This window comes from Natator depressus, chromosome 13 (assembly GCF_965152275.1).
Source record: "Natator depressus isolate rNatDep1 chromosome 13, rNatDep2.hap1, whole genome shotgun sequence".
Lineage (NCBI taxonomy): Eukaryota > Metazoa > Chordata > Testudines > Cheloniidae > Natator > Natator depressus.
The window spans coordinates 4,826,945-4,849,583 of record NC_134246.1 but is presented as its reverse complement, the minus strand read 5'-3'; the positions used below and the strand labels follow the sequence as shown (position 1 = coordinate 4,849,583).

At 50.5% G+C, this 22,639-nt stretch overlaps 1 protein-coding gene across 2 annotated transcripts in view; it reads left to right on the top strand.

Moving 5' to 3' along the window:
• The first annotated feature begins 5,184 nt into the window (after positions 1–5,184).
• Positions 5,185–22,639, top strand: part of SAMD10 (sterile alpha motif domain containing 10) — a 41,464-nt gene continuing 24,009 nt past the window's right edge. The window contains exons 1-3 of one of the 2 annotated variants that reach the window (XM_074969530.1): positions 5,185–6,526; positions 10,781–10,888; positions 22,047–22,231. In XM_074969530.1, the coding sequence (XP_074825631.1) occupies positions 6,436–6,526; positions 10,781–10,888; positions 22,047–22,231 (384 nt within the window). In that variant the 5' untranslated portion in view covers positions 5,185–6,435. The remainder of the gene's footprint in view (positions 6,527–10,780; positions 10,889–22,046; positions 22,232–22,639) is intronic. The other variant, XM_074969531.1, reaches the window with a different exon arrangement.

Genomic DNA, 22,639 nt, shown 5'->3' with positions numbered 1-22,639 from the left:
ATAATTTAACGGGACTGAGATAGGATGCTGGGGAGGAGAATGAAGAAGCACGAATATTGCAAGACTATAGCCCCAATAAAACTAGCCTCTCTGCACATTTGTATTTGACAAAAATACCTTTTCCCCCTTTGCTAAAGCCATGGCTGACGGGGGTCACCCTTCTGTAGCCTGCAGTGACACCTGAAAACGGATAAAATCCCTATACTGAGACCAGTAGTCATTTATACTCAATTGGATTTTTTACTAGTGTTTGTTTTTGCTGCCTTGACATAATCCTGATTAGCTTTTCATAGCCCTGTAGACTGCTACCACTACAGTTATAAGCTGGAGTTAAAGGTGAACTTTCCTCCTCCTTTAAGCGTGCTGAGTATAGATTACTGTTTTTAAATACAATTTTCTGACTTTTTCCATGCAACATTCTCACTGTTGAGAATATTTGTAAAGCTAAGAGAATATTTTGGCAAGGACTAAAATCTCCAGTGAATTTAACTCCCTTTTATGCTCATAAAATATCCATACCTACCTACCCACCTCCCTGGTCATCCAGCCTTGGAATCATTCCCAATTCTATGTCCTCTACACCTCTGGCACCAGCAGCTGAAATCACCAGTTGCCCGCCTGGAAAATAGCTCTCCAACACCACCTTCTGGCTTTCTGGTCCCTATAGGACAATCACCAGAGGCTGTGCAACCTTCCACAGAGGTGAGGGAGGGGATCACAAGTTAGGCAGGAGGGCACCCCAAGAGGGATATGGGACCTGATCGTAAGCTGAGACAGAGGACGATTTGTTGCTTTTCAGGGGACCCCTCCCCAACCACAATTCAGGGCCTACCCTGTTTAAGTACAACGGAATAAAAAGGAGAGACATCAAATGCGGCTGATTCATTAGCACTGATGGGCCTTGGCATAGTATTGAATTGAATGCTGATGGCGAAGGTTAATAATGTCCTCTAGATTCTAGATATACTTAATGGCCTCTTTGATTTATTCCCATCGTGTGCTATGATTTTTCCGGCTGATGAGAGGTTTCCATTAATGAATGTGTGAGTGAAGTAACGGTGAAATTATCCACTTCTGTTCCTGCATTTTTCTCCTTATACAAATAACTTCCGGCAGAAATCTTTTTATCTCGTCTTCCTCCTTTAAGATTGCATCCGAGGGCTTAGGCTGGAGGGAGGAAAGCTTGTGCTTAATTACTGTCACTTAGCACTGGTCTGGCAGGTTTCCTCAGAAAATGCAGGTTTGTTGAAACCGAAACATTTTGTGGGAACATGTCAATTTCAACGAAACGTTTGATGGAAAAGGCTTGAAATAAAAATGGAGTCTTTCCTTTCGATGCATATACTGTTCTATTAACATACATGTCAATGGTCTCTGTTGTAATGGTTTGCCATTACTGAAACAAAATCGAAATCGAATCGAAATAGTCCAAGATTTCATCCCAGTTCTGGACAAAACAAATTGCAAAGGGGAATTGACAGCAGAATGGAAATTCCATTTTCTGACCAGCTCCATTGACCCCATTCACTTCCCACTCCTGTCCTGGGAGCCACTGCTATCATCTGATAGCTCAGCTGGGGTGGCATCTGTCTGGGACATCAGGGGACACACCCGTGCTGTGCCTGGAGAGGGAATTAGCAGTACTGGTCTCAAGTATGAAGATGCATAGGTACCATACTGACCCCATCCCTGCTAGTCTCTGGGTGGCTCCTTCCCCCAGGGCTGTTCTTAATTACACTATAATGTCAACTCTGTGTAGCTGATTTTGGGGGGCTCTCAATAAAACACAGGAATTCTGCTTGTGCCACCTGCCGTTTCTCCTGCTAGAAGCCACTGCGCTGCCTTGCAGTGCCAAGGCAGAGCTTCAGAAATGGCCCCTCTCTCCAAGCTTGGTAGCACTCACCCTCCACTGCAGGCTGGGAAGGGATAGCTCACGGGAGTAAGGGCCCAGAGGAAGTCCCCTCCCTTGCAGACTGGAGACAGGGGCAGCTGCTGGAGCCCACCAGGGAAGTGGGGAGACTGGGATCATGGGGGGCTCTTGGAACCTGCCAGGGGATTTGGGCTCTGGGTGATTGGGTGCAGGAATGGGGATCTCTGGGAGCCTGCCAGAGGGAGTGGGGGTTACAGGAACCTAGTGGGGTCAGACCCAAACCCAGGATTTATTCTTTGGCCTAAATATCAGGAGTGGTTTTTTTTTCTTAATTTCATGATCTTGGAGGTTCTGACTCATGACTGTGGAAATGCTGGGATTGGCAGTGCTGATTACCTTGCCCGAATAGAAGTGGCTTGGAGCTGAGACTCCGGAGGAGGAAGAAGAAAATATGAAAGCAATCATCCAAAATATCTTGATCAGCTCACTGCTTCCTTTTTAAGATGGAGGAGGGGATTTACCTAGAAACTGAGCCCTGACTGCCTGCGACATTTCACTGGAGCAAACAGAGCCATTTGCTTTACTGGAGTGCGAGAATGGACTGAAAATAGCAAACTTCCATTGAAAAAAATCACCTAACTTTACAATGTCCAGAATTATTATTATTATTATTATTATTTTATTTATTTGTTATTATCTGATTCTGAATTGGCACCTGTGAGAAATGTATTTTTAGGGTCAGACTTCCTCTGATCGCTCTCCTCTCAGAGCAAATGCTTACAGTTGAGTTACTCGGTTTTATATAGGAAGTGTATAAGAGACACTTCACCGCTGGCAGGCACCTGGCTACCCCAGGGTTATAAACCCCAGGGTTAAAATGGGGTTAGGTTTATAATACAAGAGCCCAGAGCGTGTGCACGCAGAGCTCTTGTTCCGACAACTGTTTGCTTCTCGGCACTGCACACTGGCCCTTCGTTTCAGCAGCTTCCTAGATAAGGAATGTTGCGGAGAAATAAAATGAAATTACAGGTTAGTGAAATGCTGCTCTACAGAGACAGTCCTGGACTGCAGCTGAACCTCCCACTGACGTCAAGGAATTCAAGAAAGGACCCTAGGTTTGCATTGCACAGAATGGGGTTCCAAGCCCTGTGCCCACAAACTTGTTAGAACTTCCCCCGAGACCCCTGATTGCTGCTAGAACAGTGTGAACCGTATGAATTCAGAACAGGGAAGCACTTATTTCATAATAAACACAGTTGGGCTTGGTCTGCAAACGTTTTTCCAATGGCGTTAGCTTCTTTCTCCCCAGATCCATTTTTTAAGCACAGTTCTCTTGGAAGATTGTGGACATGGTGTACAGACAGAGCCTTAAACTACTGGGATTTAAAAAGTAATAGATAACAGGGTCTCTAAACAGAGGGAGAGATGTTTACAGAAAGCTTTCTTTACCTATATTCCCCAACAGCGTTACTCGCAGTGGGAAAGGAATGCTGGTAGCAACTGTGCTAGTGTAGATGGGATGTCAAGCAGCTATTGGGACCTCATCTAACCTGGCAGGTGGTTAGAATGGCCTTTGCTACTGCTCCCAACATTGCAATCTCCAGTTCAGCTCTGTGTGTAGGAATGATGATAGGAAATTCGGGGCAACCCCTCCCTGCCCAAATCCTAGGCCCTGATCGTGCAAAGACTTACACTCATGTTTAACTTGACATTCGCAAATAGCCCCACTGACTTCAGTGACATTACACATGAAGCTAAGCACGTGCGTCGGTGGTTGTAGGCTCAGAGCCCGCATGTAGATAACAGTTTCATGGTTTCTGAAAAACAAAAAAAGTTCCGTTTCTGAAAACCAGAACATTTCCGCTTGGCAAAGCTGCCGCGGTGTCTCATGGAAATTGCCTTGTGCCTCCATTTTTCTCTGTAAGATGGGCTCCCTAGTTGGACAATGTCCGAGGTGAAGGGTGGGGCCAGTAGAGGTCCCCAAGCCAAAGTCAGGGTTGGTGCTGGTTGAGGTTCTTTGGGTAGGGTTGGGTCCCCCAGGGCTCACTGGACAAGGGTTAAAGCTGGGGCCGGTACGGGTCCTTGGGATGGGGCCAGTAGGGGACCCTAGGTTATGGACCGGACCGGAGGGTTAGTAGGGCTCTCTGGGTTAGGGACAGTGGTTGGGCTCTCTGGGTTAGGGACAGTGGTTGGCTGGCAGGGGGCCTGTACTCAGATTAGGTTGGGTGTGGAGTATGATTAGGGTTGGGCTCTGTTGTGGTCCCTGGCTATGTTTAGGGTAGGGGCCCCTGGGGCTATTTGGCCAAGGTAGTGGTGGAGGTGCTGTTGATACTGGTGTTGTTCCTCATGCTGGGGCTGGGGCTCCCCAGTCGAGAGTTACATTTGAGGTCAATCAGTGGCTCCAAGCTAAGGTTATGGTATGGCTGAATACGTGGCTCCAGGCAAGGGTTTGAGATGGCTGGTGGTTCCAGGCTACTGACAGGCTGAGGTCTGATTGTTGCCCTGGTCATGTGGCATCAGTCGCTGGCCTCAGTCTAGGGTTGTAGTTTGGAACAGTTGGTCAGCCTTTGTCAGGGTTTTGGTTGGGTCCCCTTGGTAGCCTCAGCCTAGTATCAGGGTTGGGGTCGGCAGGTTTCCTCACACTACACTTAGCGTAGGGGCTGGTTGGTGGCCCCTTCGGGTGCGATTTGGAGCTGGTGGCTGATCCTGGTCTAGCATTACTGTTGGGAGTGGTGCGGTTAGGGGTTGGGGTTGGGCAGGTTTGACATCTCTGGCTAATGTTAAGACGATGTCATATTTATTCATCTCCGTGTAAAAATTTGGAAAGTGCTGAGGGGTCTAATCGCGTTTTAAAAAGTGCCTTAGACACTTATGGGCATAAGTCCCATTGATCTGGATGGATCTTATGCCATCATGAGATTGGTTTATAACCAATATTAATAAAAGCAGTGGGATGCAGGTTTTCACAGTATCCCGGTGCTTTAGCAGTGCCAGTGTCACTGATTCGCAGCTGAATTCAGAGTACTCAGGAAAACACAGTACAAGCTAGAAACCTACATGCCAGAAATACTCAGTTCTTGCTTTTATTATAGAGGCATTTGTGAAATATTTCCCCCCTTCCAGCCGCCTGCAGGATTCCTTTGTTGCATAGATCAGAAGAAACTATTCACTCCTCATTTCACTTCATAGCACCTTGTCAAGGAACTGCGGAAACTTCCAAGTCTGTAAATCCTGTACATCTTTCTAGATCTGGAGGGAGAGAATAGAGGCTTTGTGCCGTGAAGAGAATGGGCTTTCTGATAGGGAAGGGGGTTTAGTTTCCAGCACATTTGAGGATTAACTGCCAATGTTTTGCACGGCCATGCTATTTTGTACCAGGCGGCTGGATGATTGGTTTTCACACACACACACCCCCAGGCTCGATGGGGAAGAAATATTTTGTTTCGATCTTCCTATCTGCCTCCCTCGCATGGTGCACCGCCCCGCTTGCCGAGCACTCATTGATGGTTAACTGACCGGGCTTCCCTAATCATATGCAAATTAGCGGATGACCTGTCCGACCGTCCCCTCGCACGGCGCTACCACAAAGGTCCTGTCCTTCCGACCGGCGCCTCCCCGCCCAGGTGGAACCGTGGGCGGAAGGGAAGTGGGTGTATCTCTTCCCTGCTGCAGGGGAATAATGCCTGGGAGCCCGGAGAATACCTGGGGCTCGGCTTTGCAGCTGTTGCCCTGAGGGGGTCAATCGGGGGCAGCGGCGCGCGAGAGAGGCGAGAGGGGGCTGCTCAGCTGGAAACGGAGCAGCTTTCCCTTGTCCGCCCGGATGAAGCTCAGAGCCAGGATTAAACCAGCCGCGGCGGCGGCACATGTGGCCGAGTGAAACCTACCAGCGCCCTGCAGAGCGCGCCAGGGAAGGGAGCGCACAGCCGCAAAGGAGACCCGCCAGACGCAGCGGGCCTGGGGGTGACCATTGCACCGCTCCCCCGATCCCCTCCAGCCCGGGGGGACCCCGGAGCAGAGAACCCCGGCGCCCGAGGGGAAGAGACCCGGCCGGGCGGCCCCCTGACCTCTCCGGATCCTGCGACCAGCTGTTGACGGACTTGCAAGCGCAGGGGGAGGGCGGCTGCCTGCGGACCCGGCGCCGCCGGCCGAAAGGGGCGAGCGGGCGCTGAAGGACGGACTGGCTCCCTTCGCCCAGGCTCCTCCCTGAGCCGGATCGGCCGAGGAGCCGGGGCCAGGAGGCGGCTGGGACATCGCCCCGGCGGGGCTGGGCTGGTGACCTTGCTGGGATGCCGGCGCCCGTGCCCCCTCCCTCCAGCCAGCCGCGTAGCGGGGCTCTCACGCCGGGGACACAAAGGCGAGGCGGCCGGGCAGCGACCGGGGCCGGGCAGGCGGATTCTTAGTGCCCGAAGTGGGATCCCCCTGGGGCGGGCGGGAGAGAAGCCGGCGCCCGGCTGGATGCCCACACGCCCAGAGGGAGGCGGCCGCGGCTGGACGCGGGGCAGCGGGCTAGGTCCTCCTCCTCCCCCAGCACGGTTCTCCTTCTCCCGCTGGGAGCCGGGCGCCTGATGTTCACCGACCTTCGAGCCAAGCTCAGCCCCCCGAGAGGCCGAGACGGGGCTCTGAAAAGGAGCTACGGCGACCCGAACGAGATGGACGGTAAAGAGCAATGGGGCGGGCGCTGGCTGGCGGCACGTTGGGTCGAGCTGGGGATGCTCTTCCCAAGCCACACGCGCCGCTTGCGAGGGGCAGGGGGGCCGGCGGGGGGCAGAGCCCGGGCTGGCGCTGGCGCTGGCGCTGGCCCTCCGCGGGATGCACCAGGTGGAAGGAGGTTCGCAAGCTTTCGACCCGGGGTGTTTTTCCCCCTCCCCTCCTTTATCTGGGCCTCCAGACCTTGCAGGGGTCGGTCCCCTGTGCAGCAGGAGCCCCAGCAGAGCAGGCTGGGGGTGGGGGGGGTGTCTTGAGCTCCTTCCGGGCGCTCCTGGGTTTGCAAGACTGAACGAGGAGGAGTAAAGGCAGGATGAGACGGGGCGGGAGCTGGAAGCGCGGGCTGCGGCGGGCAGGGGCGTGAGTGCCAGGGAGGGACGGAGGGGCCGGGGCTTAGCTCAGGTGTTAGGGTGCTTTGGTTGTGGGCGGGACCCCTCGGGGCGAGGGGGGGTCAGATAGAGAAGAGCGTGTCCGCTGGAGCGATACGAACCCGGGGGGAGAAAGACTTCAATCGCCTTGGGGTAGAAGGACAATGAGCGAAGCAATTGTCTAGGCTCGGTGCGCTGGGCTGGAAGGGCTCGCAGAGGACATCCCCGGGGACCGGTTTCCATGCACAGTGGTCTCTGGCTCCCCCCGGCTGTGCTTTCACCAGACTCTGGCATCCATCACATCCAGGCGGTGCAATTTCCAGGAGGTGCCCTACGCCCTAAGTGCTAAAAGTTCGCCTCCCCTTTACAGCCCCGAGGGGGATGTGGCAGCTTTATCTAACCATCCGCGCTCCTTTGTCTGGGCCCGTCTTGCTGCTCGGAGTCAGGCTTGTCCAGGGCATCTTCCACCTGCTGTCCCCATCTCTGCATCTCACCCTGGCTGACCATCCTTAAGACAAGTCACCCCTCTGTAATAATACTTCCCTCCCTCTCAGCGTGTTGAGAAGCTAAAGGAATGTTTGTAAAGTGCTTTGAAATCCTCAGATGAAAGGTCCCTGTAAGTGCCCAGGAAGTGAGCTGTAGCTCACGAAAGCTTATGCTCAAATAAATTGGTTAGTCTCTAAGGTGCCACAAGTCCTCCTGTTCTTTTTGAGCATTATTTAGGACTCCACACAAACCCAGGGGGCAAACACTGTTCTTTCAAAAGACTTTGATCCAGAGTCTAGATCAGACCTCCCTAATGCAGCAGCCTAATCATTGACTTCAGGCAAGGAAGGAACAAGACCTCCGGGCTAAATCCTGACACATACTGAGCACTAGCAAATCCCATGGTCCTGAGCGCCTGCCCGCATGTGACCCTCCATGCCTAGATTTTCTGTAGTCTTGCTCTGGGTGGAATGAAACACCAATTTTCCTGTCTGATTGTCAGGGCCTTTGAAATATTGTACATACAGATACATTAAACAAAGGGCCTGTCACTCAAACCCAGCACAGGCAACTCATCCTGGTAGTGCCTGTCTCCACTTGGCGTGCTCGCGTACTCGCTGAGTGCCTTCTAGTTCTGGCCTGGTGGGAAATCTTCCAAAATTTGCAGCTAAATCAACCTTTGGGCCGGATTGCGCTCATGTCAGCGAGCACTCACTTACAAGCACAGTCCCATTCTCTTTTGTCGTCATTCCTTGCACTTCACCTGGCTCCTAGCTTTAATTTTCAAACCAAAACCGGGAATTCAGTGCAGGAAACAGAATAAAGCAGGTGCAGTTTGTTTTCTTTCCTCTCTTCTTTCTTCCCCCTCAGATGAAATAGCAGGAAAAGGCATCGACCTGATGCCTCTTAATGTAAATTAATTTTAAAAGAACAAAATAATATTTACAATGTAAATATTCAATGAGAGAGCTTTAAAGGAATGGAAGCTTTAATGGAATATTGGGATTAGCATAAACCAAGGCTCTGATATACACTTAATGGGCCAAATGTGTCCATGGTGTAACTTCACTGACAATAGAAATGAATTGGTTCATTGGTGTCAAGCCTTCCCTTTAACGGCGTGTAATTTCACTGAAGCCAATGGGGATCTCTGGATACAGCGGAGGGTAGAATATGGGCCATATGTTGCACTGAAGCTTGGGCTGGGGGTGGGAAGGCCATGTCATAATTTGGAGGCTTAGTGATCCAATGTGCTATGAACCACTCTTCTCAGGGGAACCACGTCACTCACGCCCTAGTGCCCAGGAATTTTTCCCAGAGAGTCAAGTAGAATTCTCCATCCTTTACAGCATTTTAAGATCAGCTAAAGGGGAAAAGTAAAATAACATGAAGGCCAATTTATTTTGTGGTTCACATGGTGAAGGTGTCGAAGGCCAGGCACGACCTCTGGGGACCCATTCCATGAGTGAATAATGTGATTTATTCACCCAGTCCTCAGAAGCCCCAGAAGAACCTTGATTGTGTTTTCTTTCCCCACTGCAAGCAATGAAGGAAATGCAACGGGCCTCTAGTTAATCAGAACCACAAATCCATCTTCTTGATTGCAGGCCAGTTTCTTGCACCATTAGGTGCTAAATGTCTCTTTCCCATGGGGAAGTTGGAAATGCAGCAAAATGACAAACTGTTTTTATTCGTCATAAAGCACACTTCTCTAAGGCATTGTATGAAGCTTAGCATTTCTGTTACTGGGTATAATCTATTGTAGGTACTTATGTGACCCCCATCTCCATAGTATCTGTGCACATCACAATCTTTACTCCTCACAGCACCCAGGGAGATGAAAGTGCTATTATCGCCATCTTACAGATGGGGAACTGAGGCCCCAAGAGACTAAGTGATTTGCTCAGAGTCCTAGAGGATGTTGTGGCTAAGTAGGAACTGATCCCAGGTTTCCCACAGCCTAGCCTAGCACGCTGACCACTGGCCCATCCTTCTTCTCTGAGGAAGTTCAAGATTTTGGGGCCAAGATTTCCCAGAATGGTGTGTGAAAGAAACATTTGTGCACTCCTAACTTGCACACGCACGTATCACTTCACACAGCTGCAGTAACAGAGCACATAAAGTAGATGCAAAAGCTGTGCCCTTGTGTTTTGTATGAGTTTGAATGATTTGCTTTGGGCTTTTTTTTTTTAAATAAGAGACTCTGAAATAAATTTATGGCCCCATATTTAGGCCTCCTATTGACATTTGTCCCAGGCTGTAAACCCCCGTGAAGTCTGGCACGGTTCAGAAGGACTGGCAATTGAGAGGGGGAAAAGGTGCATCAAAGGGCCTCTCTCTGGAGGTGAAGGGAAGATTGGAATAGCAGGAGTGTCACAGGTCAAGACTGAGGTGCACTGGGTATGGAATAGCAGGGCTGCAGTACGTGTAAGACTTATCTGCCTTTCCCCGGGTATGAGCTCTTCCTTTTCATGAACAGCAAAATCACTCACAAATTTTAAAGGGAGCTTATTTCCCTGAGGCAAAATTCACCTCTCTGACTTGTGTGCTGATGTTCTGCTTTTCTAGATCTGCATAGGGAGAGCTGATCCCTACAGAGATCTGCCATTTTTATTTTGCACTTAACAGGCCCCTATTCCCATAGTATCTGAGCGCCTCTAATCTTTCAAGTATTTATCCTCACAACAGCCCTGTGAGGTCAGGCAGATAAGGCCACTTTATAGCTGGGGACCTGAGGCTAAATGATTTGACCGAGGTCACATAGGAAATCTGTGGCATAGCAGGGAACTGAACCTGGGACTCTCCGAATATGTCTACACTGCAATAAAACACCTGTAGCTGGCCTGTGTCAGCTGACTGGGCGTCAGCTGTGGGGCTATAAAATTGCTGTGCAGACATTGAGGCCCCAGCTGGATCTTGGGCTCTGGGACCCTCTCCCTTCGCAGGCCTCCAGAGGCTGGGTGCTAGCCCACACCTGGATGTCTACATGCAATTTTATAGCCGAGCTCTGCAAGCCTGAGTCCCCTGACATGGGCCAGCCACAGGTGTTTTATTGCACTGTGGACATATCCTTAGGTCCTAGGCTAGTGGTCTTACCACTGGGCAATCCTTCCTCTTTGCCAGGTGATGGGAATCTTGCTCCTAATTTGTATGCTTTTGATATGAATTTGGCTGCTTGAAATTTCTCTCGCAAGGGGTGGTTGGTAACATCTGCAAGTGGGTTGGCAAAACTGTCATATCAAGTCTGTTCCAAGCAAATTTACAGCAGCAGGTAGCGATCAAACTGCATCGACTCAAAACACGAGGCACTCCCTTCCCTGAGACACTGCCACTGTCTGTCTGTCTCATTCAGTGCTTTCAGGTCCTGGACTGAACAGTGGGATCTATTGTGGAGGACTCAGAAATCATACATTTCCCTCTCCTTTCCTACGCAGTGGTAACTGGTGTTGCATGAGCTCAGGTAACATCCATTTTTCATCAACATGTAGCTAGTGTTAAAAGTGACTTGGGGGGGGGGCGGGAATTGAAGCTGCTGTATATTTTGAGTGAGTCGAGTGAACTCCATCTTCGTGTGCTGTTCCAAATGGCAGCTCCCAACCTTCTCCTAGCCAGACTCTCGCCCATTCTGAACCCAACCAAGATGCATGCACAGTGAAGAAGCTCCCTAGGTTGTGAATGTATATGCAATGCCTATGTTCCTGTCACCTGTCACAGAAAGCAACAGCTGCTATAGGTTTCCATGCAGCAGGTTAGCCTTGTTCAGTCTCTCTGGCCTTTCCAGCATTAGGGGAGAGGCACTGAAATAAATCAAAGGGCAACGAGAGAAAACTAGGAGGCAGTGGGAGATCAGCCAGTGTTTTTCTGTTCAGAGCACACATGCTAACCTGTTAGTTCTTTGTCCCCAGACTTCACCTATCTCCTAGGAAGATTTAGGACAGGCTCATCTCCAGTCACTGCTGGTGGAGGCTGAAATGCTAGAGGGATGGAATGAACCAGGTTAATAAAAAATAACCCTTTTTCTTCCTGGTTCAACGCTGCTGTTAAGCACATCAGCTTGGCCTGGTAAGGAAAACGCAGCAAGAGGGTACAAGAACCAGTGCTGTCTAGAAATTCAGTGAAACCTACTCTAAAGGAGGGAGTGTTGTCTAGTGATTAGATTGGGGGGGCCAGGTCAGGACTGGAATTCAGGACGCCTGGATAGAGCTGGATGAATTTTTTTTGGAGAAATGTAAATTTTCTGAAAAAGGCATTTTTCAGGTCACCAAAATTATTCATGAATTTGGATCAAATTTGACAAATAGTTTCATGCAGGAAAAAAAATGTGAAGTGTTTTTTTTTTTAATTTGTCAAAAGTTCATTTTGAAATGAAACCTTTTGACTTTTCTTTTCAAAATGTTTCATTTTGACTTTTTTGTTTCAAAACAGCATCTTGATTCAAAACATAGCGAAAGAAAGAAAGAAAGAAAGAAAGAAAGAAAGAAAGAAAGAAAGAAAGAAACACTCAGAAATGATCTGAAACCAAAACTTCACTTTGGGTTAAACGAAACATTTTGTTCAACCTGAAATGAATTTTTTCAGATTTTTTGGTTCAGCCCCAAACTGAGACATCAGTTATTTGCTCACTGCTGCTGCTGCGGTTTGCTCCTAGCGGGTTAAGAGGGGTGAGTTCTATCCCCTAGAGCAGAAGACTGAAAGTCAGGAGTCCGGGGTTCTAGTCCCACCTCTGCTCCTGAAGTGCTGTGAGGCCCGAGGAAAATTATATAATCTTCCTGCTTCAGCTTCCCTCTTTGTATTTAGCTCCCAAAGGTGTTGCAATATTTAATTAATGTGAGTCAAGTGTTTTGCAGTCTTGGGCTGGAAGTCGCTCTAGAAGTGCTAAGTATTATTATGATTACAAAAAGACAATAAATCAAAGAGAATAATTTACAAGGTTTTTTACTGCTGAGTTTCATTGTAGGCAAATAATTGGTTGACGGACCCCAGCAGAGATGTTTTGAAATGGCAAGACCCCCATAAAGCGAGGAGAGATCCCCTGCTCCAAGGCGAGTGGCAGCAAAGGAACAGATCAGGAGTATGATTTTTTTAGGAAAGGACGCATGGTGGGAAACAGGTAGGCTTGGAAGAAGCATCAACTTTCCATAGCTGAAGCCAGATAGCATTTTAAGATGAGGAAGGCAGGATAGTGAGATTGTATAGGAAGAATAGACCAGGTGAGGTAAGTGTAAACTACGCGTGGGTAAGTGGAGATGCATAGGAGGCAGGAACTCCTGAGCTGTCACTCCATCTCTGACATGAACTCCCTCTGTCTATGGCCTTGGAAACCATTTTATCTGTGAAGTGAAGCTAATGATATTTGCCTGCCTTACCAGGGTGAGGGGTCTGGGGGAGGATCCTGGGTATGTAGGAGGCCCCCAAAGCAGGGAGTGTGGCCAGGCTGCAGGAGGTCCGTACAGGGCAGCCGCCCCCCATATGTGAGTGAAGAACTTGGGCTCTCTGACTGCTGTGGAGACTGCTGCGGGCAGAGGGATTTGGGGTAAGAATGGGAGCAGCACAGGTGCAGCAAGTGATCTGGCCTGGATGTGCAGGAGCACAGGGGACATGGGTGTCCCATGGCACTGGGTTGGTGGAGGAGAAAGGTTACATCCCTCTGAACCCAGCTGAAGTCCCCTGGCTGAGGCTCCCTGGCTGTGTCTACACTACCGACTTCTGCTGGCATAGCTGTGTCGCTCAGGGATGTGAAGAGACATGACACGTTCCCCCCCGCCGCCCCCGCAGACCGGCAGAAACCCCTCATGTAGACGCAGTTATACTGGCAAAGCTCTGCTTCCAAGCTTGTTTCACTTGGGGATAGGAGGATGGAATTAGCTATACCAGTAAAAGCATAGCTTGGCCAGCACCACTGGGTCCACACTAGGAGCACTTTGCCGGTGCAGTATGCCAGTCACCCCATCCCGGCAAAGCGCACCAAGTGTAGACACAGCCGCAGGCTCTGCCCACGGGTCCAAGACTTGACCTGGTGCTTTGGGGATGAGAAAGAGATGTGCTGGGTCATCAGGGAGACGGGATAAGCTCCGTTAATACAGGCGAGGGAGGCAGAAAGCTGAGAAGATTAAAGTCTCCTACCTTTTTCTCTCTCTGTGTTTCATACATGCCTGCTAAGTAAAGAAGCCAAAGTCTTGCAAGCAGTGAGTAAAAATGATGATTAATACTTCCCGTTTCTGTAACGCCTTCCATCCCAGCATCTCACACTGCCCAATTCGGAAGAGCCCCTGCTCAGAGCTAGGAGGAGGAAATGCCCCTTTGCTCTTTGCACACCTGGACACTCCTAGTATTCCCCTGAGTGCAAGGACTGCTCCAGTTTAGTGGCGGGACTGAGGGTGCATTGCCACAGTGCTCGGCTCCTGGAGGCATTGTGTTGCACTGACAAGGTCTCCCTCTGGGATGGTGAAGCTCTACGCTGATCCCCACCATAGATGCTGGAACTAAGGGTGCTGGGGGGGCTGCTGCACCCCCTGGCTTGAAGTGGCTTCTGTCATATACAGGGTTTACAGTTTGGTTCAGTGGCTCCAAGCACCCCCACTGTACAAACTGTTCCAACCCCCCTGCTTTCCGCCCACCCCGGGCTCCATGGTGTCAGCACGCGGCAGCCCAAACCAGTGAGGCCCCACCACTAGAGCTGGGCAGAGCACAGAGATTCCGTCTCCGGGAGGATTTTGCAATTTCAGAATTCTATGTCATTCCGATTTGGAATGAAACCTACACATGTTTAAATTCTCCATGGAAGCCAAATTGCCCAAAGAGCTGTTTGTGTGTGGATCTCTTTAGAAACTGGAAATTATGAGGCATTTTGAAAGGAAAAATTGAAATGTGAATTATGTCAAAATGGGACATAATCAAACTCACCTCCTCCCCTTTTGTTTTCCTCTGAATTAAATGTTGGTGAAATCCACATGATTGAGCAAAGCCTTCCATTCGGGGGGGGGTGCGTTTTTCTCATGGAAAACTGTTCCGGCCCAGCGTTCCTGATTCAGCTCTACACAACACCCCAGGGGAGTCAAATGAAGAGCGGAACATGGGGAAATGGAGGCCCGGAGATGATAAGTGACTTCCCCAGGAGCATTCAGCAAGTCTGGGATCGAGCCAGGAACAGAACTTGGGTCTCCTGTAGATTAGCCGAGGCTTTCCTAATTCTCAGATGAGTTCTGCTTTGCACGGGCAGTTGATGACCACTGAACTGTGACATGCAGGATTGCCACAGGCCCTTACCCTAAATTTTATTTGTTGATTTGGGTTTCCACTGGCAGCTTTGTCTCCAGTGGGGAGCTGCTGAATAGTGCACCGAACAAGGCTCCTTCCCCTCTTGGAGAATACTTTCACCTCCAGGTATTCAAGCCCGTTGAAATCTCCACTTGACATAGGATTAGAAGGGGCGAGCGGAGGAAATGACAGGCAGATACTTAGGTCTAGTGCTAGCGGGTTAAGCCCTTTCAAAGTAGTTTACATTCTGCCCTTCTGTGTCACTCCTGGCCATGTAAATGAAGGAGTTTAGCGAGGGGGCTGGAGGTTGTGGGATAGAAGAGGGGATTATCTAAGGACAATGACGTGGGGGGAGGGGAGCTTTGGCTGGGCTGTCAGCAGGAGAGTGTTGGGTATAAAGAATGCCAGGGTCTTAATCCTCCTCTCTGCATTGCTGATTGCCTGGGCCGCTGCCCAGCACGCAGAACAAGAAGAGGGTACCGAGTGCTGCATATTGGCAGGAGGGCTGAAGCGCCGATCAGCAGGAGTCGGTCAGGTATGGCAGAGGGCTGAGGGCAGAAGGGACGCAGCTGCACTCAGGACAGCTCGTCCTGAGCACTCGCCCAGCGCTGGCTCGCTCCCATTCATCCAGCCTCTTCTGAGGCTGCAGCCAGGGCGACCATCCCTCTCCCACGGCGCCGACATACAGAGCCGTTGTGGTGCACCCCGGGAAGGCTGGGTCTGGTGAACCTGAGGTGCAAGGACCCAGTTCCCTGTTGGTGTAAATGGCTGGTGCTCCATTGAAGTCAGTGGAGCTCTGCTGACTTGCACCGGCAGGGAGATGTGTCTGAGAACAGGAAGGGATGGGGTCATATCTCTTTGTGTTTGCAAAGATGCCTCTGCCCACCTCCGTACAAACACTGGCTCTGGAGAGGTGGGCCCAGGGGCAGCCAAAGCAAAGGGAGTTATAGTCAGTGCAGAAGGAGACAAAGGCCTGGCTGATTTTTGAATTCGTTCCTTTAGGGTCATTGTAGGAGGAAACCAGCTGATGCTTTTGGTTTTGTGGCTCTGCTAGCGAGCATTCATCTGTGCGTATTTATTACTGTATTTACTGTAGTGTATGAGAGGCATGGATCAGGGCGACACTGGGCTTGGCCTCGGTACTTGACTATGCAAAGACAGGAAATCTCTTCCATCGCCACCACTGTGTCCCGGTACAGTCAGGGGCTCAAAGGAAAAGCTAGGGATGGCTTAGCTGCTGGACCCTTCTATGGCTTGCTGATCTGCTTGTACCTTGAACCCTCTTGCTCAAGAAAGAATGGACTCCGGCCCTTGCTAAGCGATACCTTGACTTCTGCTTCTGTGCTGCAGAACTAAGTGCTGTTGAGTAACCAGAGAGTTGAAACCTGAGGGCTGGGTGGGAGAAGGGAGCAGAAGGTTTCTAAAGAACTGCCTCCGAGCTCTGGGATAATACAACTGCTGCCTCTCTCCATCGGAGCATAAACCCATCGGAGCGCTCGGTATGCTGCCTTTATTTGGAGCTCTTTCATTTTTTGCCTTTCTCCCATATGCTCCCTGCTCTCTGACACCGTTGACTCGTCTCAGACCAAGTTTGAATACAGCTACCTGAGCTCCTGTGAGAGCCTCAGATACTGGGAGGACGGATGCAGAATAATGACCTTTGGAAACAGGCCCCTGTCTTTCAGCTTCTGGCCAGGACCAGGAGTTCTTTAACATAGCAGGACCCCTGCTCCCCTGTGTACTCCTTCTGTACTACATGCCGCATAGATGCAAGTATTTGGGAAAGGATGCTAGTCCTTCTGCGGTGAATCTGAAGCCAGCTTCTCCTTACACACCCAATTTTATGTATGTAAATAACACACACATTGTGGGTATGTATGTGAATGGCATTACACGCTCCATGAACTAAACTGGAGGGTTCCTGCAGTAGAGCTGTCTATCTTCAACAGCCTCAGGGTAACAGCAGGACCAGCTGCTAGCTAATAATGGGCTCTTCAATTTAGCAGGGAAAGGTCTAACACAATCCAATGCCTGGAAGTTGAAGCTAGACAAATTCAGACTGGAAATGAGGCGTACATTTTTAATGGTGAGAGTAATTAACCACGAGAACAATATACCGAGGGTCCTGGTGGATTCTCCATCACTGACAGTTTTTAAATCGAGATTGGATGTTTATCTAGGAATTATTTGGGGGAAGTTCTCTGGCCTGTGTTATACAGGAGGTCAGACCAGATGGTCAGCATGATCCCTTCTGCCCTTGGAATCTATGAATTACGGTCCCATCGGCAAAGGAAGTAAACAGCCAAACATGGCAGGGTATGGAAATAGAATCTACTATCCCCCTAATGAGGGCGCATAAAGACAAATGATACTAGACCGAGCATTCCATCTGTGGGTGCATCACGTCTATTATATAATACTTTTGCTTTTAAAAGGGGAAAACCCCCAAACTCTTGTCAATTGGCTCTTGGGTTTCTGAGTGCAGCTGGTAACCTCTATCACCCTGGCTTGGAATGTTCAGCCACAGCGGGGCTTTAACTTCTGTGACAGCCATCTTATAATGCTTAATAACCTGTGGATGAGGTCAGCATTTACATTTCAGCTCTTCTTTAAGAAAAGGTCCCCTCCCGTCTGTGATGTCAAAGTCACATTACACGGCACTGGCATCAGAATGGTGAAATAGCCCTTTACGTCTGAACCTCTGCACTTCTTCAGAACAGCCCTGTGGGCTTCTCATTGTTCCCAGTTACTGATTCCTTTTGGTATTTACCTGTGACTGGCTTCTCCAGCAGACCCCTCTTTGCAGTGGGGTGGCCTCTGTTGCTAGGCCCTTGCACGGATTTGACTTAGCTCTCTCTAAGTACCGACATGGCCTCCGAGCCCCAGGTTTCGCTATGCAGTTGCATTTCCATGGAAGACTCAGCTCCATTTGTTATATTCAGAGAAGAAGTAATCACAAGAGAATTGCTGCAGTGGTTTACCAAGCAATAATCTCATATCAAGGGTTCTGGTGCCAGGTGCTCTCATGACCCTGGGCGTCATCAGAACCTTCATGGCATATAGAGAGCAGATATATTTAGCAAGCCCATTCTTAGATCAGGCCAGTTTCCCATTCCGTTTTCCCTTATTCCCTTAGCTGGTTTATGTCGTAATTAATTGACGAGGGCTTTTCTCTATTTCTGAAAATTAATGAAAGGAGGACATTCCCTTTCAGAGACCCATGGTCCTTTTGAGCTGTTGGGTCATTTAGTTCCTCCCTTGGGGACCAGTGTAAGACTGCTTTCCACAGTGTGTTCCCTAAAGGTTCCTTAAGTCAGATTAAAATGTCTCAGGCGATGGCATTTCCACCTCGTCCCTTGGGACACCGTTCCACAGCCTAATCGCTCTCACTCTTAGGAAATGTGTGATATTTCTCTCTCAAATTTCCATTGCTGAATGTGATCCCATTGGTCCCAGTACTACTCCTTGGATAGGTTTAGTTCTGTACAATGTATCATTTGAGTGAGGGGCATTTTCTTAGATTTCAGTTTCCTGTTGCACAAAGGTTGATTTTTCTTTTCAAGTGAGGGATCTCCCCTAGAGATCCCAACAATAGATATTAGCGCCCAATAGCGATGGTTTTTCTTTAAACCTTTAATTCCTACAGTGCATCAGGTATCCTTAGAAAGAGGCTTCTCTGTGTGTGGCTTCAGATTGTTCGTTGTAGTCTAAACAGCGAGATCTTAGTCCCTGCTTTGTGGGATCCACGTGGCTTATGCCAAGCCTCCCACCTTTCATCTAGAATAGATGAGCATGTGTCTCTTGTACTGATACTTTATTCTTACAGAAGGATTCATTTTCTTTCCCCCCAAAGGAAAATGTTACATTTTAATTGGAACAAACGGAATAGCCCAAGCTTCTGAGCAACCAAACGGTCAATATCGAATGAGCACAATTACTTTTCTTTCTCACCATGGTCGTGCATGTGCAGATTTGGGCAAGCTCATACATACATGTGGTTATTCACCCACACATGCAAATACACCCTTGTGTGCATGTACTCGGGTTCCCAGTGCATGCACACACACGCACACACATATGCTGGATGTGAATTCACACTTGTGTGTATCTGTTCAAAGTTCACATGTGTGCATGTACTCAGAGCTGTGTAAGTGATCACACATTCACAGACACACGGGCATTTCTGTAAACGCTCTGATTGGTGTCTCATAAGGATTTGGAAGAGGAAATGGGCAGGATCTGCTGGGCTTCATTATAATCTCAAGAAATCTCCTTTACCCCTGAATTGTCTGGGGATAGGAGGGCGTGGATGGAATTTTATCAAAGATCTCCAGGGGATGGATTGACCACTCCATAACACCACTCTGACTCTATTGAGGCAATGGGCCAGATACTCAGCTCTCATAAACTGGCAAACTGTAGCGTTGTTGAAGTCAGTGGAACTACCCCAATTTACAGCATTTGAGGACCGGCCCAGTGGATTCACACTGGCATAAAACTGGTGTAGCAAATTGGTGAATCAGACCCTGTGTGTCTCGCTGGCTGGAATATTGGTGTCAAAGCAAGATTCGCCGGTGCTAGCACTGTGTGGGCAAATGTCTCGGGCAGCTCTGTTCATTTCATCAGAGCAAGCTGGCATAAGAAATTGTCGTTGCGGGCTGTTCGCGTCTCTTTGAAAAGAAAACAGGAGAATGGTGAGGGCAGGAAGACATTTAAACAGCATTCAGGGTATGACCCAGCCTGGGAATGGGTCATTGCTATCCCCAGAGTCTCCTGGTGTTGTTAACAAGAGCACGGGTTAGGGGCTGAGCCAAGAAGAAGAGTAATGTTTGTCACTTCTCTAGCGCCATCGGCCAAGAATTTCAAAGTGCCTCAGTTGAGGAATCACCTCACTGACTGCTGAAATGCAGCCACCTCAGAGGTCGCACGGACGCTGAAATGTTGCACAACAGCTTAGGGCAGGGAGTACAAAAGGATCCTGTAGTCACTTGAAATTGCAGTCGGGGGAGGTGTTTCAGGGAAGTAGAATATAAAAATCCGTGTTGGCATTTGGCCAAAGGATCGTGCTTTATGTCCCTACTCCTAACAACCAGTGCCAAGGGATCACGAGAGGCCATGCGGAGTCACTCAGGCCCATGGCTTTAACCTCATCCTGAAGGCTGTGCCTTTGCAGTTTGTATTGCGATCTTCGGCTATGATCATCTCTATGCTTCAGGCAAATCCACCATGGACCCAGAGTCGGGGTACGTACAGCCCCATGCATGAGCACCCTCAGACGATACATCCCTAAAGCCTGTGCCCAGGTACCCAGAGCCAGCGCACTCTCAGACCACACCTGCCATTCCTTCAGGTCAAGGGGCTTCAGCCTGCTGCTCACAGCCTTTTGCTGGCTCACCAGTGATGAGAAGCTTGAGGCCTCCCATTGTAGCCAAAATCTCTGCACAGGTTCCTCCATCAGGTGTTTTCCTTTGAAGGAAAACTGGACTGGGCTGTGGGAAGGGAGGGGCTGCGGGGACTGGCATCAAGTGGTTGGGGTCCGGGGGGGGAGCGGGGGTTCGCAGCAGGACTGGGGTAGAGCCGGGAATGCCCACAGCGCAGACCCACTGTTACTCAGGTCGCAGAATCTGTTGCCATGGTAACAGCAGCCATCTGAGCAGACAGGATGGTTTCACAGGCGCGAGGTGGCAAGAGGCAGCTCCCCCGTCACTCGCGAGCCTCCATCGAGCCAGACAACACAGGCTCGTCCTGCTCTACCCACCAGGCCCCCAGCCCTCCTCAAGTCTGGCTCGGGGAACGGTCATAGCACTGAGCATGGGATCCTGGGTTACACAGACCCTGTTTGGCAGTTTCGGGAGCAGAGGTGTACGGCTGTTGGACACCCCCCCCCCCGACACCCCCCTCTTCCCATCCTCTTATTTTTACTTTCTGCCCCTCTGAACTGGAGCGTGGTTTCCACGGCTCACGATCCCAGCACGCAGCCCCGGGATGTTGCCTCCTCAGCATTTTTGGTGCTGAAATGCCCCTGGAAAAGGCACCAGGATTGCCCAGCAATGGTCCGAGACACTGCGCCTGCCCCGCTCCGAGCCCTGGCATGTGGGCTTCTCACTCCAGAGCTCTCGGGCATTTCTTCATGGTAAGGTACGTCTTTGCTGGCAGTGCCCGGACTGGAGAAGTGATCGGGGAGCCATACGGCAAAAAGGCACTCGGTCCCCTCCCCCCACACAGGAGAGGGGCAGGCCTGGCCAGCCTAAAGCTCAAGCCACAGCCGGAGGGTCCTGTGCACACTCAGAGCTCCCCACTGCACCTCCCCCAGGACTGGCAAGGGAAGCAGCTCTTTGTTCAACCTCCTCTTTGCACCTCCCATCACAGTATGGAGCCCCACGGACCAGAAGGCCAGTGCCAGGAGTTTAAGACACTGTCGCCTCTAAAGGGTTAACGGGTCCTAGCGGGTCACGTGGCTGCTTGAGGCAAACTCCCCTCCAATAAGCCTTCATTTGCTGGGACACTAAATGTAATAGTTTTGCCTGTGTGTGGCGGTTTCAGGCCCAGGGGACCCAGTTAGCCAGCCCTAGGCTGCGGGGGGAGGGGGGCTCTACGTCAAAGCCTCCAGAATCAGCGCCAATGCAGCACCTGTGTCCACACCAAGCGCAGCTGAGTGAGGGGCTTAGCATCCCACATGCCAGTGGGAGACGGGCTCCAGAGCCAGCCCATTTCCTAACAGCACTGGGATTTGCGGTCAGAGCTCCTGCAGCCTGGGTGCGTGGGTCCTCGTCAGCGGCTGTGGCCCCATAGGGTGTCATTGTGCGTTTAAGTGCCTGCAACCAGCCAAAGCTGGTCACTGAGAACTGGGGCTTATTTCCTGCTCCTTCAGAAGACATGGGATTGCTGACATGCTGCAGCTGCTCCCTGGGCAGCCCACAGACAAGCTTCCTTCCTTTAGAATGGCCTCACCTGCTTCTTATTGGAAAATACCCCCTGTCCTCCCAGCAAGCCCTTCTCCTGGCTGCAAGCGCTGCCATAGCAACAGCCCTCTCCTGCATGGCTGCTCAATGGAGTTTTGCATCTGTGATGTGTAGAACAGACTTCTGCCACGTCAGCTAAGAGCAGGCAGCAGTAGTAGGCTGTTGTCCTCTAGTGGACCAGCCACCAGAAGGGAAAGCAACACAGGCTTTGCCAATGTGGTGCACTTCCCCGTCCTTCCCAGATCCTTCGGCCTCAGGGGCAGAGAAGAAGACTGGAGGACGTGGACTCAGTCCTGTCTCTTGAGCAGCAGCGCATAGTGCAATCTGGGCAGCTGTGGGAGGACGCTGGTGCATGGGGTATGTTTGTTGTCTTTCTGATATAATCGTTCTCCTCCCCAGCCGCAGCCGCGCACTTCAGCTTCTGCCGGAACCTCCTGGAGCACACGGTGTCGGCCGAAAACCTCAATTACCGTCTGCAGCGGAACACGGGCAGCAGCCTCACCTGGCACGACGGGCGGAGTCAGAGGTCAGCAGGAGGCAGGACCGTCAAGCTCCTACAGCAGCCGGGAACCGAAGGCTCACAGGTACCAGCCTGTCGCGAGTGTACGTTCCTCGCCTCTTATGGGACGCTAGCCATGTCTATGCGCGCTGCTGAATGGCCCTTTGGGTTAGAGGGGGCCATTCCAGCATATTTCCAGCATGCTGTCCCTCTAACCCCCACCCCCTGGCAGTGCATGAGGTGTCAGAGTCATAGGCTCTGGCTTGCTCCGATCTTCGAGCTCATGCTCCCTTCGCCTGCCTAGCAGGTAAAGAGAAGGCCTGTTCTCCCAGACTCGTCCTGTAATGTGCTGAGCACCCTCCAAACTGACTGATTTTAAGGGGAGTGTCTCTCCCACGGAGCTCAGAACCTCGCAAGAGCAGGCTCTTGGTTTTGCTTTACGTTCTCATGATGACTTCATAACCTGCAGAATTTAAGAGATGATTATTGAAAG